This window comes from Myripristis murdjan, chromosome 7 (genome assembly GCF_902150065.1).
Source record: "Myripristis murdjan chromosome 7, fMyrMur1.1, whole genome shotgun sequence".
Classification (NCBI taxonomy): domain Eukaryota; kingdom Metazoa; phylum Chordata; class Actinopteri; order Holocentriformes; family Holocentridae; genus Myripristis; species Myripristis murdjan.
The window spans coordinates 5,994,526-6,021,154 of record NC_043986.1 but is presented as its reverse complement, the minus strand read 5'-3'; the positions used below and the strand labels follow the sequence as shown (position 1 = coordinate 6,021,154).

At 41.0% G+C, this 26,629-nt stretch overlaps 1 protein-coding gene across 6 annotated transcripts in view; it reads right to left on the bottom strand.

Moving 5' to 3' along the window:
* Window positions 1-295: 295 nt before the first annotated feature.
* rgs19 (regulator of G protein signaling 19) overlaps window positions 296-26,629 on the bottom strand; it is a 37,591-nt gene continuing 11,257 nt past the window's right edge. For 2 of the 6 annotated variants that reach the window (XM_030056635.1, XM_030056637.1), the window contains 4 exons: window positions 9,729-9,901; window positions 9,337-9,435; window positions 5,313-5,547; window positions 296-656 (listed from right to left, as the gene is read on the bottom strand). In XM_030056635.1, the coding sequence (XP_029912495.1) occupies window positions 468-656; window positions 5,313-5,547; window positions 9,337-9,435; window positions 9,729-9,901 (696 nt within the window). In that variant the 3' untranslated portion in view covers window positions 296-467. Of the gene's footprint in view, window positions 657-5,312; window positions 5,548-9,336; window positions 9,436-9,728; window positions 9,902-14,082; window positions 14,193-25,462; window positions 25,731-26,629 lie in introns of those variants that run through there. The other 4 variants (XM_030056638.1, XM_030056639.1, XM_030056640.1 and 1 more) reach the window with 4 other exon arrangements.

Sequence of the window (26,629 nt, the reverse complement as noted above, 5' to 3'; positions counted from 1 at the left end):
ATATTTATGGATGTGAAACGGTCAAATCTGAAGATACTAAAGAATGGCCTGTCATTTTAGCGATCAGAAAAAAACATATCGGCCGAAATCTGGCTGGTAAATATTTTTCTGCAGCTTGACTTTTCCACGACAAAATCAAACTTTTTTTTTTGTTGAACGTCAGATTTTAAAGTTGAAGATTTTATCCTGCAGGACCAGGAGGAGCAGAGAGGGGAGCAGAGAGCGGGAAGAGCGAAGGTGAAGAAAGAGAAAAGAGAGGAGGAGGAGGAGAGGAGTCAACTGGAGTTCTCTGAGGTTGAGGAGGAGAGGCGAGGAGTCCAGGGAGGAGTCCAGGGAGGTGTCTGTGGTGTTTCGAGAAGTTCAGGTCTGGAGGAGCGAGGAGGTCTTGGCATCGATCCTGAAAATGTAGGACTCTTCAGGGACGAGGAGGAGGAGGAGGAGGAGGAGGAGGAGGAGGAGGAGGAGGACTAGGACTCGGAGGAGGTGCGGGAGCCGCTGCAGGTCAGGGACTTGTAGATGCTGGAGGAGAGGAAGCGAGGGTACGAGTCCCTGTGCATCAGCGTGTAGATCTGCAGCTGAGCGTCCTCGAAGGTGTGAGGCGTCGGCTCCTGCATCCTCCTGTTGATCACCTCCCGAACCCGCGAGTCCAGGCTCACCTGCAGCAGGTACACGGAACAAAACAAACCTCAGTGAGCGCCTGACCTCAGATACTGGCTGCAGGGGGAGGGAAGGAAACTTTCCAGAAACTTTCCATGGGAAGTTACACCGGGGATTTTGGAAAGTTGGAAGTTGGAAAATTTCCATGGGAATGAATGGAAATTAGCAGGAAATTTGGGGTCATTTATTTTTTTTTTAATTTCTTATTTATTTATTTATTTATTGCAGCACAGAACTTTTTTTTTTTTTTTTTATCTTTATTTAAAAAAAAAAAATGAAATAATGAAATTCAGCAAAGCCAGCAGCTCACATGCACCACTCCAGATTTTTCTGTAAAAAATACTTTTTTTTTTTTTAAATTGGGGTCATTTCTTAACCCTAACCCTAAACTGCATCATACACAAACCAAAATATAAACATCTTGTTTTGTCATAAGCAGACATGCGTACAAACTTAAAAAAAAAAAAAAAAAAGTGACATTGTTGGGTTTGATTTGTTTGTGAGAACTTTAATTGATTATTTTATTGAACAACAAAAAATAAATAAATAAATAAATAAATAAAATTAACATATTCCCATGATCCCCCTCAAAAACTCCAATGTAAAATGAAAGCAGCCGCCCTTCCCAAAAAAAAAAAAAAAAAAAAAAATCAAATCAAGACATTCAGCTTAGTTTGCATTAAATCTGGTTGTTTTAACTGATTTTTTTTCCCAACTATATTGAAGTTTCCTGTCACAACTATCTACCTTGCAATTTCCAACAAGTTTCCAGTGTGTTCCTGTTAATTCCCAGGAAAGTTTCCAACTCTGAAATTCCTGCAATTTTCCAACCCTAATTACTGCATTCACAGCTATGCTAATAATCAGAATAACACTTAAGCCTGTAATGAATATTAACACCACAGAACATATGAGAAGCACTGAGGGATTTAAAATACCAACTATAATAACGTCTGAGTGTCAGTTTCTACTTAAAACATAATTAAAAAAACATAATCATGTAATCTGATAGTTGGACAGATGATTATATGCTCACGATGCGTTTCCGTCAGGAGTTTTAAGGATCCTCTCTTCAGTTTTGCGTTTAACATGTTTTTTTGTGTTTGAAGAAAATTAAATGTTTTAATGTGAATTAAAAAAAAAAAAAAAAACACAAGAAAAAATGTCTCCTATTAAAACACAGCATCCAAACTGCAGCTTTCTGCAAGTTTCCTTAATAGAGCTGATTCTGACGTTTAACTGAGCTACATAATCCAAAACACACACACACACACACACACACACACACACACACACACAAACCTGAGTGCCCCCCAAGCCATGACGCCAGTAGTTATTTATAGACCAACAGGCTTTCTCTTTGCTTTTCTTTCTGTCTTTTTTTTAGAGGGAAGACACACACACACACACACACACACACACACAGATACAGTCTATCAAGGTCAGACAGGCAGACAGACGGCCAAGCCTGCATCTTCTGTGGCCAACTCACATGTCTGGCTATCTTAGTATTGTGTGTGTGTGTGTGTGTGTGTGTGTGTGTGTGTGAGAGAGAGAGAGAGAGAGAGAGAGAGAGAGAGAGAGAGAGAGTGTGTGTGTGTGTGTGTGTGTGTGTCTATATAAAGCCACTAGTGCCAGAAGGTGATGAGAGCCAGGATTTATTGCTTCCTGTGAACATACTGTATACACACACACACACACACACAGATAACTGTACATGCAAACAAAATACACAAATACACACACACACACACACACACATACACACAAAATACAAATACACACTCTAATAGTTTCTGACACGCAAAACCTCCAGCAGTCCGGTGCTAAATAAAGCAGCTGCTGTTTTATCACACACACACACAGACACAGACACAGACACAGACACACACTCACACACACACACACACACACACACACACACAGTCAGTTAAAAATAGCAGCAGCCAGGCAGACAGTGAGGCTTTCCCCGTTTCTCACCAGAAGAAAATTCACTCTAAATTAAAACCACATTCCCCGTCGAGTGTGTGTGTCTGTGTGTGTGTGTGTGTGTGTGTGTGTGTGTGTGTGTGCATCATGTGTTTGTGTGTGTGTGTGTGTGTGTGTGTGTGTGTGTGTGTGTGTGTGTGTGTGCATCATGTGTTTGTGTGTGTGTGTGTGTGTGTGTGCACCCGCTCTTTTATGTGTTTGAGTGTAGATTTAGATAAGATAAGGGAAAAGGAAAACGGTAAAACCTTTACTAAGATAAGATGATCTTTATTGATCCCCAAGGGGAAACTCACAAACACAAACATGTTTATTTGCTGTTTTATTGATCCCTGTGATGTTGTTTATTGTTTACTCCCTCCACAGGGGGGTCAGGGGTCACAGGTCAGGCTGTGGGGGTTCAGTGCAAAAACTATCTGCATCTTGACAAATGATTTAGTCGGATCGTCGCCGTTCAAATCGTGTTTTCCTTCAAACAAGGCAACACAAACACCTGCCAGTGGGATGAGATAATCCCACGTTTCCACTGCAGTTTAAATGTGTTGAAACGAGGCAGAATGAGGCAGGTCAGACACTGGGATCCCGAAAATGACACTTGATTCAAGACAATCCGGGAAACAAGTTGATTAGCGTTTAGTCCAGTCACTTTATGAAAAAACCTAGGACAAATTGCAAGAGAAGCAAACTCAACTGATTTTGCATCTTCAGTTTGTCCTGAGTGAGGGAAAAAAAGTCCCAAGGAATCCCATTGGTGGAAAGTTTTGAAAATCACCTATTTATGATCATATAATACCAAAAAAAACACTGTTTTTAACACACAGGGGAAAGGGGTTCAAAATTTTACTTTCAGATATCACTATAAAAATTCACAAGTTGATTACACACACAAAGACAAGAAAAAAAGTCAATTACAAGTTCTTTGAATTATTCTGTTTACACATGCATATCACACATTGTCTGATTTGATATGCGCTAATAAGTAATAAATGCCAGAACAGATATTTAAACAGTCAATTAAAAGGTTATTATATATATAGTAACCTTTTAATATTTAAACAGTGAATTAAACAGTGAATTGAACCCCTTTCCCTGTGTGTTAAAAATAGTGTTTCTCTAGCTTGGATTTGAACTCTCAACTGTGAAAGTCGAGCTGATCGACTCGCCATCGCCTCACCAGACTCCTTACATGCTCCTTTAACACCACAGTGTTGTAATTAACACAACCAGCAGAGGGCGCTTCACTTTTAAACGACAGGTCATAATAAGCTGCTTTACAAACGACCTCTGGGGTCGTTTTTGCCGGGGGACAGTCTCCAGATTTTTTTTTACCTTGTTTGAAGAAAAACAAGATCTGAACACTGAAGATGACTAAATGACTTGTTACCATGGAGGGTTTTTTTTTTTTTTAGAAAATGATCATTAAAGCAGCTTTTTAATGTAAAAATCCACTTTTCTCTCGTTTACATCACACAGTTGGGCTGAAGCAGGGCTGCAAGAGCGCCCCCTCCTCCCAAACTGAGATTCGTTCTCATTGTCAAACTGAACTCTGGTGTCAGCTTACGGTCGTCGCCTAAACCGAATCATACCCGACAGCCAAAGCCCTCTCCTCAGGCAGGGCTGCTGAAGGTAAAACCTGATCAAACACACTCCGTGGTCTCGTGTGTGGTTCTATATTCGGGGTCTTGATATGGAAAAGGTTTGGGCCGCCGCTCCACATTGCTAAAATAAACCGCGGTCCGTGTGGTATGGACGGTATAGCCTTGCACCTCACATCGACATGACAAACTTCTGCTCCTCAAGAACTGACAGAGGACAAAAAATACAGGCTCGTTGCTTTTAATCGCTCTTTTCTGACCCTTGGTTTTCTGTTTTCCTGTGATCGGACGCACCAGCTGGGTCTGCATATGTGCGTCCAGATTAGACCCCTCAATGCAATCCTCCAGATTAGACAGTGATGGGGTGTATTCCTCTACACGTCTGGATCAATTGTCCAGATTCCGGATCTAAATGCGAGTCTTTTCAATAGACTTGTCTATTGAAAAGACGAGTGTAACCGCGGCCTTACAGTCCAGTTTTAAAACTACCAAACTGGAAATTTATTCACATTGCCTCCAGACAGCGGGTTAGGTCAGGATAACACTGTGCAAACATGAAGAGATGGGAAAAAGAAAGCCAGCAGTTAAAAACACGTGCAGACTGGTGTTGAATTGATCAAGAGAAAATCAGACAATAATTTTAGCCATTTATCTGATTCCAGCTTCACTACGATGCAGGTCAGACTCAGGAAGACATCTGAAGCCGCCACTTTGGGCTCTACGAACTTCCCATGAGACTTTGTCCTTATTTTTGACGCTTTAAAGACTAAACGAATAACTGTTCACTGGAAAAAGCAGCTTATAGATGAATCAACAATGACAATAACCATTAGCTGCAGCTCTAATTCCATGCAAGCTATGGGAACCGATCAAAAGCAAGCAAAATGAAAGCGTGTAGGAACAGAAGCATTTTCATGCGGATACTAAACAGTGTAATCCTACAAAAATCAATGGAAACCGATCGCAAAAAGTTATATCAAAATGAAATAATGGCTTTAGGAGCAACTTTCACAAAGGGCGGTGATGTTAAACCAGCTGTTTTGGCTTTTAATCTCGTTTTGGTATTACTCGTACCTCTTTGGGCGACAGTATGGATATGTAGTCCTCGTAGATGGAGCGTGCTTTCTCCTCGATGCTGCTCTTGTTGATTTCCTGTTTGAGGTCCTCGCAGGCGAGCCAGAACAGCATGTTCTCCTCGCTGTACTCCGTCCGCAGGAACTCCCGGAACACGTTGCGGCCCGCCGGGTTCTTCATCAGCTTGTCGAAGGACTGAGACCACAGCCGGACCTCCTCCACCGAGGGTTTGGTGCTGAGGAGAGAGAGACGGAAACAGGCCCATCGCTCATTCAGTCGTTTGTTTCTTCACTCTGTCATCGGTTTGTTCAAGCCTCAAACAACCATTCACATCAGATCCCAATTTAAAATGAATGAAACAATGAAACAGAGCCCCCACTCAATTCTAAGAAAGTGCCACTTGATATTTTGTCCCTACAGAAACATGGATTCATTTGGTCAAGGAACAGAGGCAGAATTTGTTGGGTCAATTGATACGTCAAAGCAGAATTATACCATCATGATGAATGAAGGCAGAAACCTGAAACAGTGGTGTGGACTTAATGGAGACAAACTGACTGACAAAGTCGAGAAATTTTGGAAAGATCCAAGAAATAATTATTAAGATATGATTAAAAAAATGTTCAGTATGTTTGGGGTCAGACATGAAGGTCGCTCGAGGGTCAGAGACTGAAACAGTGTTGAAACCCATTTCATCTGCACAAAGAAGACTGGAAAGATTGTTCAATCCCTCATTCATTCATTCATTCATTTGTTCATTCATTCATTCATGAGTCTGATGAGTGACTGTCACCACAGACTCCACCGAGGTTTTAGTGCTGGTGAAGAGAAATGTCAAAGAAGGTCAAAGAAGTGGCAGCACACTGGGATCATGAAAATGACACCATGAAACACACTGATCAGCACTGGAAACAACTGGGATTATCTAATCCCACTGGCAGAGTTTCAACAAGTCCTTCAACAAGTCCTGGTCACAACCCACGGGAGCGTTTCCCGAGCTCGCTAACTCGCTAGTTAGCTCAGTAGCTGCTAAAACCGCTGAAGGTCAAGGTCAGGGTTAAGGTTACAAAACGAATGTGAGGTGGTTAAATAAATCCTGTGCAGAAACATAACCTAAAAACAAACACACATGGCTCGAGATTAACATATTCCAGGAAATGATCATGTTGTACCGTCCGAGGTTCACAGTTTGACAGTTTCCAAGTTCACAGAATGTAGTTTTGCTTTGCTCTGTGCTGTATGTCAATTAAAAAGGTACAATATATAATAATAATCAGATCTGTCCTGCTGTTTGAACCTCACCTGTGCTGTCGTCTGACGGTATTCACTCTAACCGTGATGAATTTATGAATAATGCTTGGTTTGAGCCTCCGACCTCCTGAGTCTGTACACGCGCACGGACAGGAGCGGCCACTAGATGGTGCTGAAGTATCACAAAGTGACAGGCTGCACCTTTAATGCTGTGTTGTCACGTCTTTGTGCCGTTCAGGTCAAATTTGGATTAATCATCCTTCTGTTTCCGAAATCAACTTAATGAATGAAGGCTTTATTTTGAACATGTGAAAAAAAAAAATGCAAAAACAATACAGAAAAGTAAAAACAACAAAATTAATGGTGTCACTACATGGTAACTACTGTATCAGTTGACTTCCATACAATTTATCCAATTTACATTTTTTAAACCATACACCCATAAACAAATGTGTTATCATGTGATCATTTGTGCATTTTTACCCAGAGTAAAAATAAATAATGTGAATAACAAAAAAAAATAACAGAGCAAAATAGACATAAATAAATAGATAATCTCCACAGCTTCCACAGCTTCACTCCACACACACAAACACAAAAACTTTTCAAGGTTGTACGTCTGCGCGGATGTTTTAAATGTAACTCCCCCCTGAAATGATAACCCCCCCCCTCCACCCGTCTATTAAAACACAATTTTTCTGGATGTTTCCAGGCAGTGAGTCGTTTATTGCTTTATACATTATTTGTGCTGTTTGACAATGAAACAGTGGATTTGTGTGCTCTCTATAACCGGTACTGTAAACTATTCTTATGGCTGTATCAAATCGAAACTAAACAAATAAGCTAAACTAACCTGTGTATACCAGCTCACCACAGTGTGGCAGTTTTCTGTTCAAACAAAAAGTAAACAAAATGAAATTAAACTAAATTCCTCATAAAGCTTACTGATGATACCACCGTGGTGGGGCTCATCTCAGGAGGGGATGAATCCGCATACCGGGATGAGGTGGAACGGCTGTCTGTGTGGTGCACGGAGAACAACCTGATCCTGAACACCAAGAAAACGAAGGAGATCATCGTCGACTTCAGGAGAAAGAAAACAGATATTCTCTCTCTGTTTATTGGTGGGGAGTGTGTGGAAAGGGTCTCCAGCTTCCGTTTTCTGGGAGTGCACATAGAAGACGACCTGTCCTGGAGTGCCAACACCACAGCCATCATTAAGAAGGCACAGCAGAGACTTTATTTCCTGAGGATACTGCAGAACAACTACTGCTATTTATCATGTGTATACTGTATATTTCTTCTAAATTTGCACATTTCCTACCTCTATGCACATTTTATACACCCATGCACACGTTTTTTTCTGTTTTTTTTTTTTGTTGCACATTGCTTTTTGCACACTGGGTTGTACTTAGATCTTATTCTGTTGTACTTAGATCTTATTCTTTATTTTTCTTTATCTTTTTTTTTTATTGATTTATTTAATCTGTAATCTGTGGATACTGCTGAAAAACTGCGAATTTCCTGCAGGATGAATAAAGTATCTATCTATCTCTATCTATCTACCTCAAACGGGAACTGTTGGTGTCCTTCTACCAATGCTCCATTCAGAGCATTGTCACATACTGCATCTCTGTGTGGTTTTCTAGCTGCACAGCAGCAGATAGGAAGGCACTCCAGAGGGTCATCACCACAGCTCAGAGGATCACCGGCTGCCCCCTTCCACCCCTACAATACTCTACAATACCCACTGCCTCAGGAAGGCACAGCATATCAGGGACCCAACCCACCCTGGACATGCTCTGTTTGAACTGCTGCCCTCTGGCAGACGCTTCAGGGTCTTAAAGGCAAGAACAAACAGACTGAGAAACAGTTTTTATGCAAGAGCCATAGCTAAACACTAAATACTGTTGGACTGTGAACACAAAGTGCAATATAATATAATGTGCAATATTTCATTCATTCATCTTCTAAACCGCTTATCCTCACTAGGGTCACGGGAGGGTGCTGGAGCCTATCCTAGCGCTCATAGGGCGAAGGCAGTGAAACACCCTGGACAGGTCGCCAGTCCATCGCAGGACAGACAGACAAACACTGACATTCACACACACACACTCACACCTAGGGGCAGTTTAGCTTCTCCAATTCACCTAACCTGCATGTCTTTGGACGGTGGGAGGAAACCGGAGTGCCCGGAGGAAACCCACGCAGACACGGGGAGAACATGCAAACTCCACACAGAAAGGACCTTGGGTGGGAATCGAACCCAGGACCTTCTCACTGTGAGGCGACAGTGCTAACCACTGCACCGCCGTGCCGCCCGTGCAATATTTTTAAAATATTTTTTTTTATTTATTCTTGTGTGTTCTTGTGTGTTTTCTTTTTAAAATGTTCTTGTGAGTTTTCTTTTTTATAATTTTTTTCTTAAATGGCACTAGGGAGGACTGCACCTTTCAATTTTGTTGTGCTCGTTGCAATGACAATAAAGACATTCCATTCCAAATTAATTGATAAAAAAAACTCACCAAGACGCACTATTTGGTGTGGTTTCTATCTAAACTCAGCTAAAGTCAATTAAAAATGAAACTAAAGTAAATAAAATGCAATGCAGTGAAATTCAACAAAACCAAATGAAACGCAGCACAACAGAACTAAACTGAACTAAAAATGACTAAACTAAATAAAGTGAAGTGGACTGAGCCGAGCTAAACTAAACTACAAATTAAAAACTAAAAACTAAATTAAATAAAGTAAAAGTGAAGTGTTTCCTCACCAAGCTTCACAGTTTGGTATGGTTTCCATCTTGGTGTCCTGTGATTTCCTCTTCCTCCTCCTCCTCCTCCTCCTCTCCTCTTCATTCCTGACAGTGAGACTGACATGATAAAACGGCTTTCAGACAGGAAACACACACACACACACACACACACACACACACACACATGCGCACACAAGCACACACACACACACACACACATACACACAAACACCTGACAGATGACTAATTGTGTGTGTGTGAGCTGACAGATTGATGTAAAGGACTCGTGTTATTGCTCCAAGTAACAACAATATTAACCGCAGTTATGTGTGTGTGTGTGTGTGTGTGTGTGTGTGTGTGTGTGTGTGTGTGTGTGTGTGTGTGTGTGTGTGTGTGTGCATGTCTCCTACCATGAGCAGCTGCAGCAGCAGCACCAGCAGAAGCAGCAGGCGTTGGGCCGCTGGGAATTCTGGGTCGTGGTGGTGCCCCGCCCCCCTCCCGTCCCTGCCAGCGCCGAGGTCTCGCTGCGTCCCCCACCCATGGCAAGCTCGCCCCCTCGCTCGCCCGGGACTGGACCTGTGTACTGCAGAGAGAGAGAGAGAGAGAGAGAGAGAGAGAGAGAGAGAGAGAGAGAGAGAGAGTTAATGACGATAATATTTCAAAAAAATACGATTATGACTAAATAATTAGCGGTAATATGTGTACACCAATGAACTGGGCCGGTCCCATTTATACTTGGTGAAGAGTGGAGGGACACACACACACACACACACACAGAAATACAAGGAAGACAATGTGTAGAATAGAGGAAGTGAAACAGAGGGGGGGTATGGAGACAGACTGAGCAATGTGATGCATCATGTGATTATGCTGTGATCACACACACACACACACACACACACACACACACACAGATAAGCATACATCCACACACAGTGGTACATATACATAGACACCTGTATGCACACACACACACACACACACACACACACACACACACACACACACAGAGACACACACGGAAGTGAGAACACAGATCCACCCTTTCAGCCGATGTAATCACATATACATATTAATAAAAAAAAAAAGCAGCATATGTAAACACACACACACACACACACACACACACACACACACACACACACACACAGATAATTCCTCTTCTGGTGTATTTTTTTTTTTTTTTTTTAAATTTCTGTAAAACTCCAGCCGTCTGTCTGTCTGTCTGTCTGTCTGCATCCAGCCAGTTCAGCCGGCCAACACCAGGAACACACATGGACCGGGACGCGCACGCATGTGTGTGTGTGTGTGTGTGTGTGTGTGTGTGTGTGTGTGAATATGGCCGTAATGATGCAGGTAAAAGGTCAAACTGCTGAATGAAAAGTGATGATCTGTGACAGAAATGTCACTTTCATACAGGCCATGTTGTGCATGAGCGCATTAAATTCATGCATTCACCAAACACACTTGTGTTTATATATATATATATACATATACATATATATATATACGTTTGCAGTTAATGAATGTGAGCATCATTAAGGTCAAAGGTTAACCCCGCCCGGCGTGCAGCACGGCTCGTGCCAGCGAGGTCAGCGGCCCGGCTGAATATTTAAATGACTTTTAGAAACAAATCGGTACAGAATCACACATTTTTTAAGCAAACGGCGCCCGCCGGGTCTGAAAGAACAAGGCAGGACGTCATGTTCACAGGAAATCATGAAACAAAAGGTAAGACCATAATGAGACGGAGCTGCTGTGTGACGCCTCGTTTAAGCGGTAAAACATGAAAAATAAAGTGAATATATGTATATATTCACTTTATTTTTTCTTGGCTTCTAAAAGTAATCTCTGCACTTCGATAGCAGTGATTCATTTAGTTTGGGAGGCGGGCAGTGGAAAATTTAAAAAAAAAAAAAAAAAACAGAAAAAGAAAAAGAAAAAGAAGAGCTCAGGTCAGCTCATTCAAAAGAATGGAGGAAATGAAAATAAGCCAGTTCATTTTTAGGACTGTGACCTTATTTCAAAATTCAAAGTTTCTTTCATTCAAGTTCATTTTAATCTGCTGACGGTGAGAGCGTGGACTGACGACGACAGGCTGAGCTTCCTGCTTGATTTTTAAATATTTGTCAGGAGCTGCTCACGATTTCAGCCTTGAAAGAAAAAAAAAAAAAAAGTTTTGACCGCCGGCTGCTGTGATCCTCGATTTTAACAAAGTTTCTACAGTCGGAGCAGCAAGTTTCACACAGTCTCCTGATAGTCCAGTCATTTTATGAAAAAACCAAGAGAAGCAAACTCAACTGATTTTGGATCCTCAGTTTGTCCTGAGTGAAGAAAAAAAGTCCCAAGAAATCCCATTGGTGGAAAGTTTTGAAAATCACCTCTATATGACCACATATTACCAAAAAACATTTTACTTTCAGATATCACTATAAAAATTCACAAGTTGATTACACACACAAAGACAAGAAAAAAAGCCAATTACAAGTTCTTTGAATTATTCTGTTTACACATGCATATCACACGTTATCTGATTTGATATGCACTAATAAGGAATATGAGGAATAAATGCCAGAACAGATATTTAAACAGTGAATTACAAGATTACTATATAACCTTGAATTAAAAGGTTACTATATATATAGTAACCTTTTAATTCACTGTTTAAATATCTGTTCTGGCATTTATTCCTTATATTCCAATTAGTGCATATCAAATCAGATAATTTGTGATATGCACCCTAACCTTAACCCTGAAAGTCAAATGTTGAACCCCTTTCCCCTGTGTGTTAAAAACATTGTTTTTTGGTAATATAAGGTCATATATAGGTGAAAACTTTCCACCAATGGGATTCCTTGGGACTTTTTTTCCCTCACTCAGGACAAACTGAGGATACAAAATCAGTTGAGTTTGCTTCTCTTGCAGTTTGTCCTAGGTTGACCCCAATTTTGGCCTAAAATTACTGAACTATAAACACCGTTCTTTGTCAAAACTGAATTTAAAATCGAGGCCAAGGCTACAAAGTGCAGGTTAAAGAGTTAAAGGCTAAAGAGTTAAAGGTTACAGAGTGTGACGTCCTCAGGAGAGGCAGTGAAACACAAACTCCGTCATGTTTACCTGCTCCGATACGGCGCCACCAAGATCACAAGACAAATAAAAAAACAAACAAACAAACTGCTACAGGTTTTAGTGATTCACTAGATTTCCCAGAATGCCTGAAGACGCAGCGTGACCTTGTTGGTTTCAGGTTTTATGAGCAGGTGGAGATCCTGAGAGAGCAGACGAGGTCGTGCTGCTCCTGTTCGGCTGCAAATCGGCTCCAGAAAGACGACCTCGCTGTTTTACTGTGACCGACTGACACCGCAAGCCGACGTTTTCACCGCGGACGTTTGAGCCCCTGAAACGATTTCTGATATCAGACGCCGCGCCACGCCACGCCGCGGGCCGATCGCTGACAGCTGCTTCCTGCCCGATCAGAGAGACCGGAAGAATTTCTCTGATATCGTTTATCAAACTTCACACACCGACGGCTGAGGAACATCTCGTCTATCTGTGCAGGATGTGCGTGTGTGTGTGTGTGTGTGTGTGTGTGATCTGATGATGATTCAGTTCGGGTGCATATTTCTGTCTTGCTTTTCCTCAGTGGAGGCAAATGTGTGTGACCGCGCTGCCACACCGCACATTTTAACCATAAAAGAAGAAAAAAATAAAGATCAAGGGCTGCAGGTCAGGGGTGTCGTTTTTCTTTTCTTTTTTTTTTTTTTATCGTCTGTTTTCTGTCGGCTGTGGGCCGCTCAGGCTGGGAAACCAGAGATCAAACCCCTCAGCATCACCATCTGACCCCTGAAGGCCACAATGGAAAGTAAAAGGCAGTAGAATTCACATTAAAACACTTCACATGTGTCTTCAATCCAACATCTAACTATCAAATGGGTTAGGTTATTTTCCACTGCTGTTTAAATTGTTCATATTTCTATTTTTTTTTTATATTCCTTGTTTATAGTTTTTATATTGCTTACTGCTATTTATCATGTGTATACTGTATATTTCTTCTAAATTTGCACACTGACCTACCTCTATGCACACTTTATACACCCATGCACACGTTTTTTTTTCTGTTTTTTTTTTGTTGCACATTGCTTTTTGCACACTGGGTTGTACTCAGATCTTATTCTGTTGTACTTAGATCTTATTCTTTATTTTTTTTTTATTTTTATTTTTTTTTTAATCTTTTTTTTTATTGATTTATTTAATCTGTAATCTGTGCATACTGCTGAAAAACTGCGAATTTCCTGCGGGATGAATAAAGTATCTATCTATCTATCTATCTATCTATCTATCTATCAATCTATGAGTTATATTTTTGAGAATTAACTGTCACTTATCATCGCTTTTTTTTTTTTTTTTTTTTACCACATAAAGTGCTGAAAGTGTCCTGCAAAAATGCAAAATCATACCTTATCTTATGCAAATTTTCAATTGTTTCAAGTAAATTTTCACTTGAAACAAGTGAAAATTGTCTAAAAACAAGTTACTTCTGAGGTGATCATGTCTTATTTTAAGTGTAATGAGACATTTTGACAAGAAATAAGACAAATATTCTTGGTAAGATTTTGAGTTTTGGCAGTGTGCGCCGTCTCCCTCGGAGCAAAAGTTAAATCCTAACTGAGAAAAACTCGCCTTTTCTACAAACACACTGCTATCACGTTTCAGTGAGTGTGTGTGAGTGTGTGTGTGTGTGTGTGTGATGTGTGTTAATGTTACCTGTTAGTGATGTCAGCAGGTTAACTTTCAGTTTGACTCAAAGAAAAAGAGGTGGAGAGAAAAGGAACTACGTCAGTGTCTACACTTCTGTCACTCGACAGTCTGAAAGAAAGAAAGAAAGAAAGAAAGAAAGAAAGAAAGAAAGAGAAAGAAAGAAAGAAAGAAAGAAAGAAAGAGAGAGAGAGAGAGAAACAAACAAACAAACAAACAACAGACAAAAGAATAAAGAAAGAGAGAAAGAGAGAAAGAGGCCAGTGTTGCAAAGTTCCTCTGAGCAGCGTCTCACTTCCTCTTTTGTTCCACGTGCTTCCTACTGTGTGTGTGTGTGTGTGTGTGTGTGTGTGTGCGCGCGCACATGTGTTTGTGTGTGTGTGCGCGCGCATGTGTGTGTGTGTGTGTGTGAGTGTGTGGTCTTTTTAAGTCTCTCTAAAGTCATCTAGCCTAATCTGATTAACACCACAACCCAAATCCTGTTAAACACAGACACACACACACACACACACACACACACACACACACACACGGTGGCCCACTTCCTTGTCATCTCACCTCTCTATCTCTGTAAATATTTTTTTAACCTTTATTTATCCTGGCGAGGTTGACAGAGCGTGCACGCCGTTTTCTAGCAACACCCTCTCTCTCTCTCTCTCTCTCACACACACACACACACACACACACACACACACACACACACAGTAGTTCTCATTCACTTCCCATGGTGGGGTTTTAAACCGGCGCTGAGGCGATTAGCTCGTTATGATTCTAATAATCGACCAATTGTTTTTGTCTCTTGTTAATCTGCTAATCTGCTAATCTGTTGTCTGTGATTCTGGCTTTGATGATCAATTAATTGTTTTGGTCATTTATGAAGAACGAGGGATAATCCCTGTGAGGACGGGGAGCGCTGAAAACACACACCTGGGACGGGATCATCCAAGGTCACATGCCAACTATAAAATAATAATAATAATAAAAAAAAAGGGAGAAATATTTAATTTAGGGAGCGAGAAAATAGCCCAGAAAATAAAAACGCAGGTCTGCCTGAAAAATAAGAATAAAATAAATAAAAATAAAATAAATAATAAGAAGTTGTTGATGTTTAGTTTCTTTCTCCTGTTTCTTTTTCTGTTTCGACAGAACAGATGGGTTCATATTTTACATGCCAATAAAGCAAGGTGAAACTGAAAACTGAAATATGAGAGAGAGAGAGAGAGAGAGAGAGAGAGAGGCTGGTGGGGCTTTGGTGTGCTGCATGTCCACCAAGCAACACACACACACACACACACACACACACACACACTCACAGCTGTGCCTGCCAGCAGGGTTTAAGTAATTAAGCGCTCATTTTAAGTATTAATCTATGAGATTACCGCTGTGTAATCTCACCGCTCGATCGCCTGCAGCCCTCTGTGAGTTTGTGAGTGTGTGTGCATGTGTGTGTGTGTGTGTGTGTGTGAGTGTGTGTGAGTGACAGATCAGGAAACAGAGAGGGCAAAAGACAGAGACAGTAGCCTGTGAGGCCACAGCGAAGAGACACCGAGCCGCCTTCAAAGAACAGGCCGGCGGTCAGATGTCGGAGCTTAAAGCCGTCCATGAACACACCACAGACTCTGCGGCACGCTCCGTCCGCTGGGAGGAAAGTACACTCCGTCACAGCAGGGGGCGGTAGTCTCAGAAATGTCAGCGCACAGAGGCTGCAGCCGATAAAACACACCAAACTCTTCTCAGAAAGCTGTGATGCTGCGTTCAGGTGCTCCTCGTCAGCTCGTCAAATCTGAGCGGCCTCGTGAAACGGCTGCTGCGGGGGCCAACATCATCACACAGGAATCAAATGTGGCTCATTGGATCCACAAGAGTCTCAGCTTTCCAGTCAAAGCCAACTGATGCAGCTCCAAGACTGTTTAGGCCCCAGTCTGCACACACACACCATTTTACAACAGGCCACAAGAACACATGTGGACTGCAGGCTTTGGGGCCCAAACTGCATGGGATTAGCAGAAGGTGGGCGTGTCTGCAAAGGGGAGAGCCGTGGCTGCCCAGAGAACCCATTTTCATTCACACATCTGGAGGTCAGAGGTCAAGGGACCCCGCTGGAAACAGACATGACAGGTTTTTCCCCTCGCCAAAATTCAACCAAACTTTGGAGCCATATTTAGCGGCTTCCCAAAAACACAGCATTTAGGCTACCACCACTATCTCTATTCTAAATCAATTCAGGAATAAAATATCAACCAAAAAATAATCACAAAACAAACTCAAACACTTAAATGAATCGATTTATTTCCCTTACATGTGTTTGTTTTCACGTTGACCACACGCATAACAACTTACCAACTTATTTATGATTTCATCGGCCACTTCAGTGCACAACCCTGCGTGTGGCTTAAAGAGGATCACCCTGAACGCACCATGAGGGCAGATACATTACAGACTACTGCTCTTTTACTCTCTCTCTCTCTCACTCTCTCTCTCTGTCGTGTCTCGTCTTGTCTCTCTCTCTCTCTCTCTTTATTTTTTCTTTTTTTTTTTTACTCCGTGATGTTTGCTCTGTCTTTTGTTCACGCTCGTTTGGCTCCTCTGCACTTTTTAAATGAACATGAGGGTTAATGAAGGTGGACTGAACTGAAACCAGGAGCGAGGGGTCAAGAGAGGAAGACACACACACACACACACAGAGAGAGAGAACAATAGAAAACAATAGAACCCAATAGACTAGACTCAAACCGACATACACGACTTCAGATTTGATCCCCTGCACAGCATGTGATTTAACAGCCATTGTTTTGTTATTATTGTGCATATACAACATTAAAAAAAAAAAAAAAAAAAAAAAAAAAAGAGTGTGATCAGAGCGGGCGGCGGGCTCACGGCGGGGTCAGAGGCTAAATGCGGCTCGGGACATGCGTCACGCTGAGCTGCTAATGAGGAACCTCTCTGACTGATAAATAAATAAATAAATAAATAAGTGACGTGGCGTGATGTGTTGGTGATGCGTCCGGCGATCTGACGAGCGCAGACAAAAGCACTCCGCGTCGTTTTGAATTTTTTTTTTTTTTTTTTATTGCATTTTCACTTCACTTGCTTTTGTATGACCGTATTAGATTTGGCCTCTTGGTGATTTTCATGATTTTGACAAATTTTAACTTAAAGTATTATCAACCCTCCAGTCCCCAGATGCAAACGAACCAATCGTATCTTACTAAATGTTTTCGCTTGGCAGAAGACACTGAAAGTATCCACCCGTGATTATCGCTATCATTCTAAATTTCTTGACTGTTTTTTATTGTTTTAAATTGTGTCTTGTTGCTTTTAATGTTTCTGTAAAGCACTTTGAATTACCTTGTGTTGAATTGTGCTATATAAATAAACTTGCCTTGCCTTTCCTAACAGAGGTGTTCATTCACTTCTGTGTTTGGCATTGAGCTCATAGTGAGTGCTGCTGTTGGACTGGACTGCATTTTACTGACAGCTGTTTCCACTATTCTGTCCCCCCTCATGTTACACAAAAAGGGAGGACAAAAAATCGGAAACCCCTCTCAGTATAATGCAGTCCAGCAGCAGATCTCTGCAAACTACAACCTCAGTAATAAACAGAGAATTAAAGTGACACATTCTGCACAATGTCAACACAAACTGAACATGATTAACTTTGTCAAAAGGTGAGAGTTATGGCAGAGCTGCTGAGCTGAGCCGCATTAGACTGGACAGGTGGAGGTGAAAAAGTGGACATATACAAAGTGTGTTTGTTTAAAACTGCAGGCATGAACACGAGAGGCCAATCACTAAATGTCATCGCCTCTGTGGGTTAGCACATCAACCTTGTCCAGCCTAGCAACAGTAACTAAGGAGGGGGCAGGACCTCAGAGCGGTCGATTGTTTTTTGGTGATTTTTCTGCAGAATATGAAGATTTTCCCAACTTTAGCACTAATGAGCGATTTGCATTAGGTAGACAGATGATTAGCAAGTTTAGCCAGGGAGGGACCGGGCACACACACACACACACACACACGTGCAAAGTCTATAAACACAGGAACACACACACACACACACTCTAGACTACCTGGATACTGGCAGACGGATTGATTTTCGCTCAGTGAATGGGCTCGGACCTGTGGTATTAAATTGCCGCAGCTGTAATTTGTATCATTTCTCCAAACTCTGCTTCTAAAATTACAGCATAACCACACTGCATGAGCGAAACAGGAGCAATGACGGAACAAAAGAATATTTTACTCATTTAAAGACACGTCTGGGGCTCACACGGCTCATATGTAGCTTCACGTGACGTTTCGGATAAATCAAAACGCGCCTCTTGCAGGAAAATGTTTATCGGGTTGTTTGAATTCAAGCCAAGTCGGAAGCGCTCTGATTTGAAAAGAGACAAAGCTGCTCCTGAAGTCCTGAACTTCTGCACTTTGGAGGGCAAAAGTGACCTGAGTGTGGTTTCAAAAAGCCTCCGACTTTTGGAAAAGCGATGAGGATCAGATCAGTATTCCCGACTTTCAGCTCTTAATTCAAGTGAAACTTTTCAGCTGAGAGATTTTCACCGGACAGCGACGTTTTCCTTCATCAGAGGTTATTTCACAGAGTTTATTTATTCCACAGTTCACTCTGACACAGTTCAGAGTGACACGATATGCGTCACACATGCGTTTACACAAAGCACACACTGTGCATCATATTCATAGCGTTCTGCCAAATCCATTTGATAATTAGCATTAAGCTGCAGAGACGGTGTGCGGCCTGAACATGCAACTCAGGGATAAACTTTTTTCCTCAGGCCACAGCGGTGAATGAATTTTCCCAGTGGGCCCAAATCCAACAGATCTGGCTCTTGCAACACTGCTTTTGTAAGACGCTGGAGTGAAAAAAACAACAAAAGACCCGAAATGCACATCGTAATCCTTTAACATCCTGCGGCGTTACCGGAGAGGAGTGGAGCGTTTCAAACTAATCGTCTCTCGCTCTTTTCCTCTCGGGCTTTTTCTCTCTTTCCAAGTTTTGCCCCGGTGATGTCACGTCGTGGGCGTGGCCACAGAAAGGTCGTGAACTCTGAGACGGACAGGATTGGGGCTTCAGGAGCAGCTTTTTCTCCTCCGCTGGTGAACAACACACAGGTGAGGCCACGGCGCTCACCTGCGACCGCCTCCCTGCTCACCTGAGACTGAGCCGAACGGGACGGTCCCGCGCGCGCGCCGAGCTCAGGGCTCGGTTTGGCCAAAACAGCCTCGAAACAGCCTCGAAACAGCCTCGTGTCTCAGGATCTGCTGAGCTACAAAAACCAGCATGAGACTCAGACGTGTCTTTAAATTTGGAAAATCCTCTAAGGTCAAGCAGAAGCGCGTTAGAAAGTCGACACAAAGCGCAGTTACAGTAAATTAGAACTGGAGGTGTGTGGAGGCACCGCCGTTTGTGTTTGTGTTTGTATTTGTTTTGGGGCAAAAGAATATAAAATATAAAATATAATATAATAATATAAAAAATAATATTTTAAAAAATATATAAAATAATATAAAAATAAAATACAATATAATGTAAAATAATACAAAAAATAATATAAAATATAAAATACAATACAATATAAAATAATATAGATTCGTATTTGGGAAAAACAGTGGGAGTTATTTGTTTATTTATTTACTTATATAATTATTGGATTTTGACCACGTAATATAAAATCGTAATATAAAATCAATATAAAATGACTGAAATCCCTGCTTATGAAAACTATACATGTTTAGGAAACCCACTCTAACAACCATGTATTCTGCAAATCAAAAGAAATATAGTATTATTCACTTTTTTTTTTATGTACCGTGACTGTTATTGTCTGTTCTTCTGGCCTGTGGTCGATGATGAGAAGTTAACACTACTTAGTACTAAATGTATTATATGGATGATATTATATCGTTTTGTTATTTAAGACGAACTTATGGAAAAATGTTTAGAAGGTAACTTATTCGGCAGAACGCCATTATTTGTAACTTGCTGAATATGGCTTTGGATTTGGGTGCATTCCTAATTAGAACCACAGATCTAGCAAATTTACTGATAAATTTATCGTAGAAGCGAACAATATTTTTCTTTTTGGGCTGTTTAAGCAATGAAACATCATAACCACTGTCACTGTCTATCTCAATATATATATATTCACACATTGAATATATATTCAATGTGTGCGCTTGGAATATAGAGACTTTTCTTTGGCAGCATATTGGCGACGTAGCGGGTGAGAAAAAAAATATGGAGCCGGAGGAGGGGGTTTGTACTTTTGTGAGAAAAGAAGAAAAACTAGTTTTCTAGTTTGTTTTTTTTCTCGTAAATTTGCAAGTTTATGATCTCAGAATTCTCGAAGTTTTTCTCAGAAATTTGTGTTTTTATAAATTTAGCTCTTTAATCTCAGAGAATATCCAAGTTTTTTTTTTCACTTGTAAATGTACAACTTTAATCTTCGAAATTTTGATTTTTGTTTCTCCCGACAATGACAAACGCTTGAACTCCAAAAATCCTGACTTTATACCATCAGTGTGGCATTTGCAGATCCTCAGGACACGTTCTGAAAAAGCAGCTTTGTTGAGAAATATTAATTTTTGGTGTTTTAATGGCTTTATATTATTTCTAAGTACCGATTTTTGTTATTTATAACCGATGCGTTACAAAGTGTGTACAGGACATTGAAAACATATCATTATGTGAATTTCATGTTTAGTCGGTAGTGCCCATTACATTAGGAACACTCATTAAATATGAAGCAAAATATGATGTTAATCATTTATTTAGAGACGTTAAACATTGGCTGGGGTCAAATTGAGCCCAAACATAACAGGAGGGTTTTTTAGTTTTTTTTTTTTTTCTCGTAAATTTGCAAGTTTATGATCTCAGAATTCTCGAAGTTTTTCTCAGAAATTTGTGTTTTTATAAATTTAGCTCTTTAATCTCAGAGAATATCCAAGTTTTTTTTTTCACTTGTAAATGTACAACTTTAATCTTGGAAATTTTGATTTTTGTTTTTCTCCCGACTATGGCCCTGATACGCCGTCATACCTTTCCTTGACATTTGTAAAACCTTAGTTATGATGTTTTTCCTTTGTTTTTGTTTTGTTTTGTTTTTTGGCTCCTCCTTTCTTTTCTCTTCCCAGCTTCTATGTTCTGCATGCATTACGTACACTTTTTGTATTATGCAATTTACTATGTGCAATAAAGTAAAACTGTCAAAGACCAAACTGCATGAAAAAGTTCCCCATGCGACCTCGGCCTGGGGGACAACCCACGACGAGGTGTGTGTGTTTTAAACCAGCTGACGTGAAGCCGAGTGCATTTACACCCTTTCACACACACACACACACACACACACACACACACACACACACACACACACCTTTGAGAGGATAACAAACTTCTAGCAGCAGCGTTTGACTCGGACCCAAAATTAATGAGCTGGTCATTTTAAATGTTTAACCCGGCTTGCCGCTGTTTCCCTTTGTTGCTATGGTTACATAGTTTGGTTGATGACTTCATGCTTTGTGTATGAATTTACACCAGTGACCAAACTTGAGCCAGACTGTGTGTGTGTGTGTGTGTGTGTGTGTGTGTGTTTCATGTTTTTTTAAGAGCATCATCCAGCGGATCTGAAGCGAATCTTCACCCAGATCACCGCATGAAGGATGGTAATGAGCTCTGGCATGCAGGACAGTATTTTGTGCGAGGTAAAGGGGGCTCATGTCTGCTTTGAAACCCAGCAAAGAGGTGAAATCATGCAAATAAAAAATAAAAAAATAAAATAAAATAAAGTAAAATAAAGGAGACACAAGAGACGTCTGTTCTGAGTCAGACCCTCAGATCCACAGAGGACAAAGTGTTTTACAGAGAAGAGCTTCTCCAAACTCCTGCCCTGACATGTTCAACACGGCTAAAGCTTCCCTAATGCACTGCTCACACACACACACACACACACACACACACTGAGAGTCCCACTCTGTAGTCGCCTTGATCTGTCTCTCCTCACTTCTTTTCCTTTGACACTGTGACACATACACTCCCTTCTCACACATTAAACCTCTCTTACTTGGAAAAATTCCCACACACACACATGCACACACACGCACACACACACACACACACACACACACACACACACACATAGGAGTAAGTAAGTGAGGCCATAAATCCGGCCTCACAGCGCTCCATGGTGACAGATTCAAGGTTTTTCAGCAGCGCCGACAAACCCTGTCAGCTCCCAAATTCACCTCCGCTCCTGCCCTTATATGGGCGCGCCTGTCTAAACACACACACACACACACACACACACACATGCACGCACAAATAGTAACACATATGATATGTCTAGATACACACACAATCAAGCTAGAACTGCTCACACACTTATACACACATTTACATACACAAATACACTGCAAGGGTAAACATGCACACACTAACCGCCAGATACACACACACACACACACACACACACACTCACGCTCACACACACGTCAGAATCCCTAAAAACACTTTAAACACTGAGAGTCAGAAGATTACTTTTTTTTGTTCCTAAATGTAAATTTATATTTATATATTATATATTTTAAAAAAGTGAAAAATTGCACTTTTTTTGCAGATGCTGCAGTCAGAATCCATCTTTACTGTCTTTTATGACAGTAAAAAAAATTTTGATTTTTTTTTTAAACATAAAACAGCATGCTTATGCCACAATGCAATGTTTTTTTTTTTTTTTTTTTTTTTTTTTTTTTTTTTTTTTTAAAGAATCTTTTTTATTTTCAATTTGTAAATAAAAGCTCATTTTGCACGTGGCACCCTCCACACAGCTGCTGTAAAAACATTAATTAACTATTTAAAGTTGTTATTAATGACTATTTTGTGTATGTTTTTTTTTTTAAGTACAGCGATTACCCTTAATCATGTAATTATGCATTTTATGACACTGCGGTAATGACAGTGTATTTGTGTAATTATGCAGTAAGGAAACCGTCACAGCATCTCCAAATGGAAAAAGGCCAAATCTGAGTTTGATCTGGTGTTTTTCTGTAATGTCAACATGAAAATCACGACACACCGGAGCCTCGAAAGTTTCATAAATATTGAATATGCACATATTTCAGATGATGATGATTTCAAAAAGCACATGAAACGTTTTTGCAGCAGAACTATTAAAGTATTACTGATTATTTTTACTGACATGACGACTTGAAAATATCTTGTGACACCAAAGTCATGAGATTTGTTATTTTTTTCCCCCTCATGTGGGCGATCAAGTCATCGGTCCGGACAACAGCGAGGAAACTCTCAGTGACCTCTCCTTGACCTCTGACCCCCTGAGCAGAAACGTGTGCGTATACATATCTTAGAAACACAAACACACGCATGAACTCCAAAAAATCCTGACTTTATACCATCAGTGTGGCCTTTCCAGATCCTCAGGACACGTTCTGAAAAAGCAGCTTTGTTTTTGGGAAGCAAAAGCTGAAGCTCACAGGTTGAATCGGCTGAATTCAAAGAAAAAAAAAATCATAAAATGTGCATTAATGTAAATAAAAGCCAGGCAGTGACAGCGCCTCGCTCTCCATATTCACCTCCAACCAGCCCGGACACTGAGGCTGCAATTTAGTCACTGTCAATTAATCAACTGATTGATTTTTTGATTAACCCTCCAGTTATGTTCAAATTTATTAACATCTTTTATGTTTGGGCTCAATTTGACCCCAGCAGTTTAAACCTCCACAAAATTATTAGAATTAAAATTGTTGCCAAAGTTTATGTGTCAGGTACTTTATGGTTTTTTTTGTTGATTACCTAAATAGCCCTTTAAATAAAACATAACCCCCCACCCCCACTTATACATCCAGTATTCCTGTTACGCCACTATGGAAAAATATGCAAATCACCATAAAATCTCACTGCCCTAAAATTGGTGAGAAATGTTAATTTTTGGTGTTTTAATGGCTTTATATTATTTCTAAGTACAGATTTTTGTTATTTATAACCGATGCATTACAAAGTGTGAACAGGACATTGAAAACATATCATCATGTGAATTTCATGTTTAGTCGGTAGTACCCATTGCATTAGGAAAACTCATTAAATATGAAGCAAAATATGATGTTAATCATTTATTTAGAGACGTTAAACGTCGCTGGGGTCAAATTGAGCCCAAACATAACAGGAGGGTCAACTGATTAATCATGTCGTGCGTAAATTGTGGAAAATAATCAGCAAAATGAGACGAAAGTGACGCCTCTTTACTCCGTTCAGCAGCCAAAAGTCTCTCTCTCGCAAAAGGAAGACGATCATCATCATCATCGATTATCAAAACCGAAACCGTTTCTGTCAATTGGCTGATCAATAAATGGACTTATCATTTCAACGCGACACTTAGATGAACTGAAACTCATCAGCATCGGCTCTTTCCAGATGTTTCCATCCCAAAGGGACACGAAGCCTCACATCTGGCGGCCTCAGGCGAGCGGGAACTCAAACCGCCGAGCACGTCAGCACGCACGCCACCCCGCCGCCCCGCCAGCCCCCTCGCCTCCTCACATGCCAACAGTTTGAGGAACTAAGACGGCAGTTTTCAGCTTGATGATGGTGCAGTTTTGAGGCCCTCCGAGTTTTTCGAAGACGGTTTCATAAGAGCCAAGAGGTCAGAGGGTTTTTCTCTGCACTCATGAAACGCACCGTTCTGTACGGGCGTCGACATGAAAATCAACACAAGTCGAGGTAGGCGGAGCTCACATGACAGCAGGGACACGCCACTTTTTATTTAACCCTTATCCTTATCTTACAACTTCTCTTAAGACTGTAAAAAATCTGTAAAAAAAAAAAAAAAAAAAAAAAAAAAAACATTATTCTTATTCTTCTTATTGTATTAAAGTATCAAAAAATATTATTTATAATTATTACATATTTAAAATTTAATTCCAAGAAAATTATACTGTTACCTGAAGTTTAAAAAAAGCCATATTATTGCCAAAAAAAAAAAAAAAATACAGAAACTACCCCAAATAATTATAATATTACAATAATTACACACAGGTTTCTGTGTTTTAGAGATATGGACGATGATATGGACAAAATCAAACATCACAATGTCTTTAACCAAACACCCAAGTGTTCATACTGAGATGAAACAGCAGGGCTGACGATTGGTGAGAGATTTTTTTGATAAAAAGTTATTAGTAAAGTGGAAATGATGACCAAGCAGATAGAGGCAAATTAAATTTGAGCAACAACCGTCTGATGAATTCAGAAAACTGCATCCCCTCACCGATCGCTGCATTATCACGTCTCAAATCACAATTTCTCAATATAATATCAGCACACTGGACCGCCCGGCACACAAAACTTCAGGAACAGTTTACTAACCAGCATGTTAAAGGGACAGTACGCAGAAACCGGCCAGCAGGGAAGCTCACCAAAGGTAAAGCGATGGATCAGCGATGGAGAAGTGAGCGAACGAACGAACCAAGAAGCGAGTCCCGCCGAGTTTCAGGGTGTCAGTCTCTCGCTAATCGCTCCATCGATCCCCGCGGCTTTAGTCCAATAAAGACAGACGAGAGAGAGAGAAGAAGAAGCAGACTGTCTAAGACGACAGAGAGGGAGAGAGAGAGAGAGAGAGAGAGAGAGCGGCAGGAAACAGATTCAGAGGTATTGTGACACACAGGGCTTCTTGGCTTCTGTCTGAAACTTGATGAATCAGACCTGGTGTCTACACACACACACACACGTACACACACACATGCACACACACACACACACGCCAGCCCAGCCCTTACCCGTCAGGAGCGCATGGGTCTGTTCATGCTGCGATGGCTTAAAGGGAAAAGACGCTCAAAAGCAAAAGAAAAAAATTCGCATTCCTTCCTGCTGCTGTTGTGTGATCTCGGACACGAGTCCAGTCTAGACTTGCAAACGTCGACAGGCATCTCCCTCTGTCTCTCTCTCTCTCTCTCTCTCTCAGTCTGTCTCTCTCTCAGTCTGTCTCTCTCTCTCTGAGCCAAAAAAAGGACAAAAAAAAAAAACAACCTCCACACCTCCACAAACGCCCGAGGCAGCCGTGCATCCTCTGTTTCTCCTTGTTGTTTGTGGACTTTGGAAAATGGAAGCCGTTGCGTTTGCGGCAACTCAACTTACAAATGACGTGCGATCCACTTTTAATTTTTATTCATCTTGTCTGACTCGTGCGGGTCAGTGCAGGAGGCTCCTGCAGCAAAACCACGGGCTTCAGTGGGAGAACCAAGCAAACAAACAAACACAGCTCAACACACGGACTAACATTCGTCCTCCATGCCGTCGCTGAAATGGGTCTGATCGATGTTTCGGCCACTCAGAAACTGTTGTTCACCAAACAAAAAAAAAAGTGGAGCCCAGACCTCCACCGAGACCGAGCAGCTGGAGGTTAAGGCCCCTTCAGGGTTCGCATGAGGGTTTAATTCAGTCCACGTAACGATAAACGCCGTTAAATGGCCAGAATGTGTGACATGCAAAATTTGTCTCTACCAACCAGCTGATGCTCATATCCATGTTATGGCA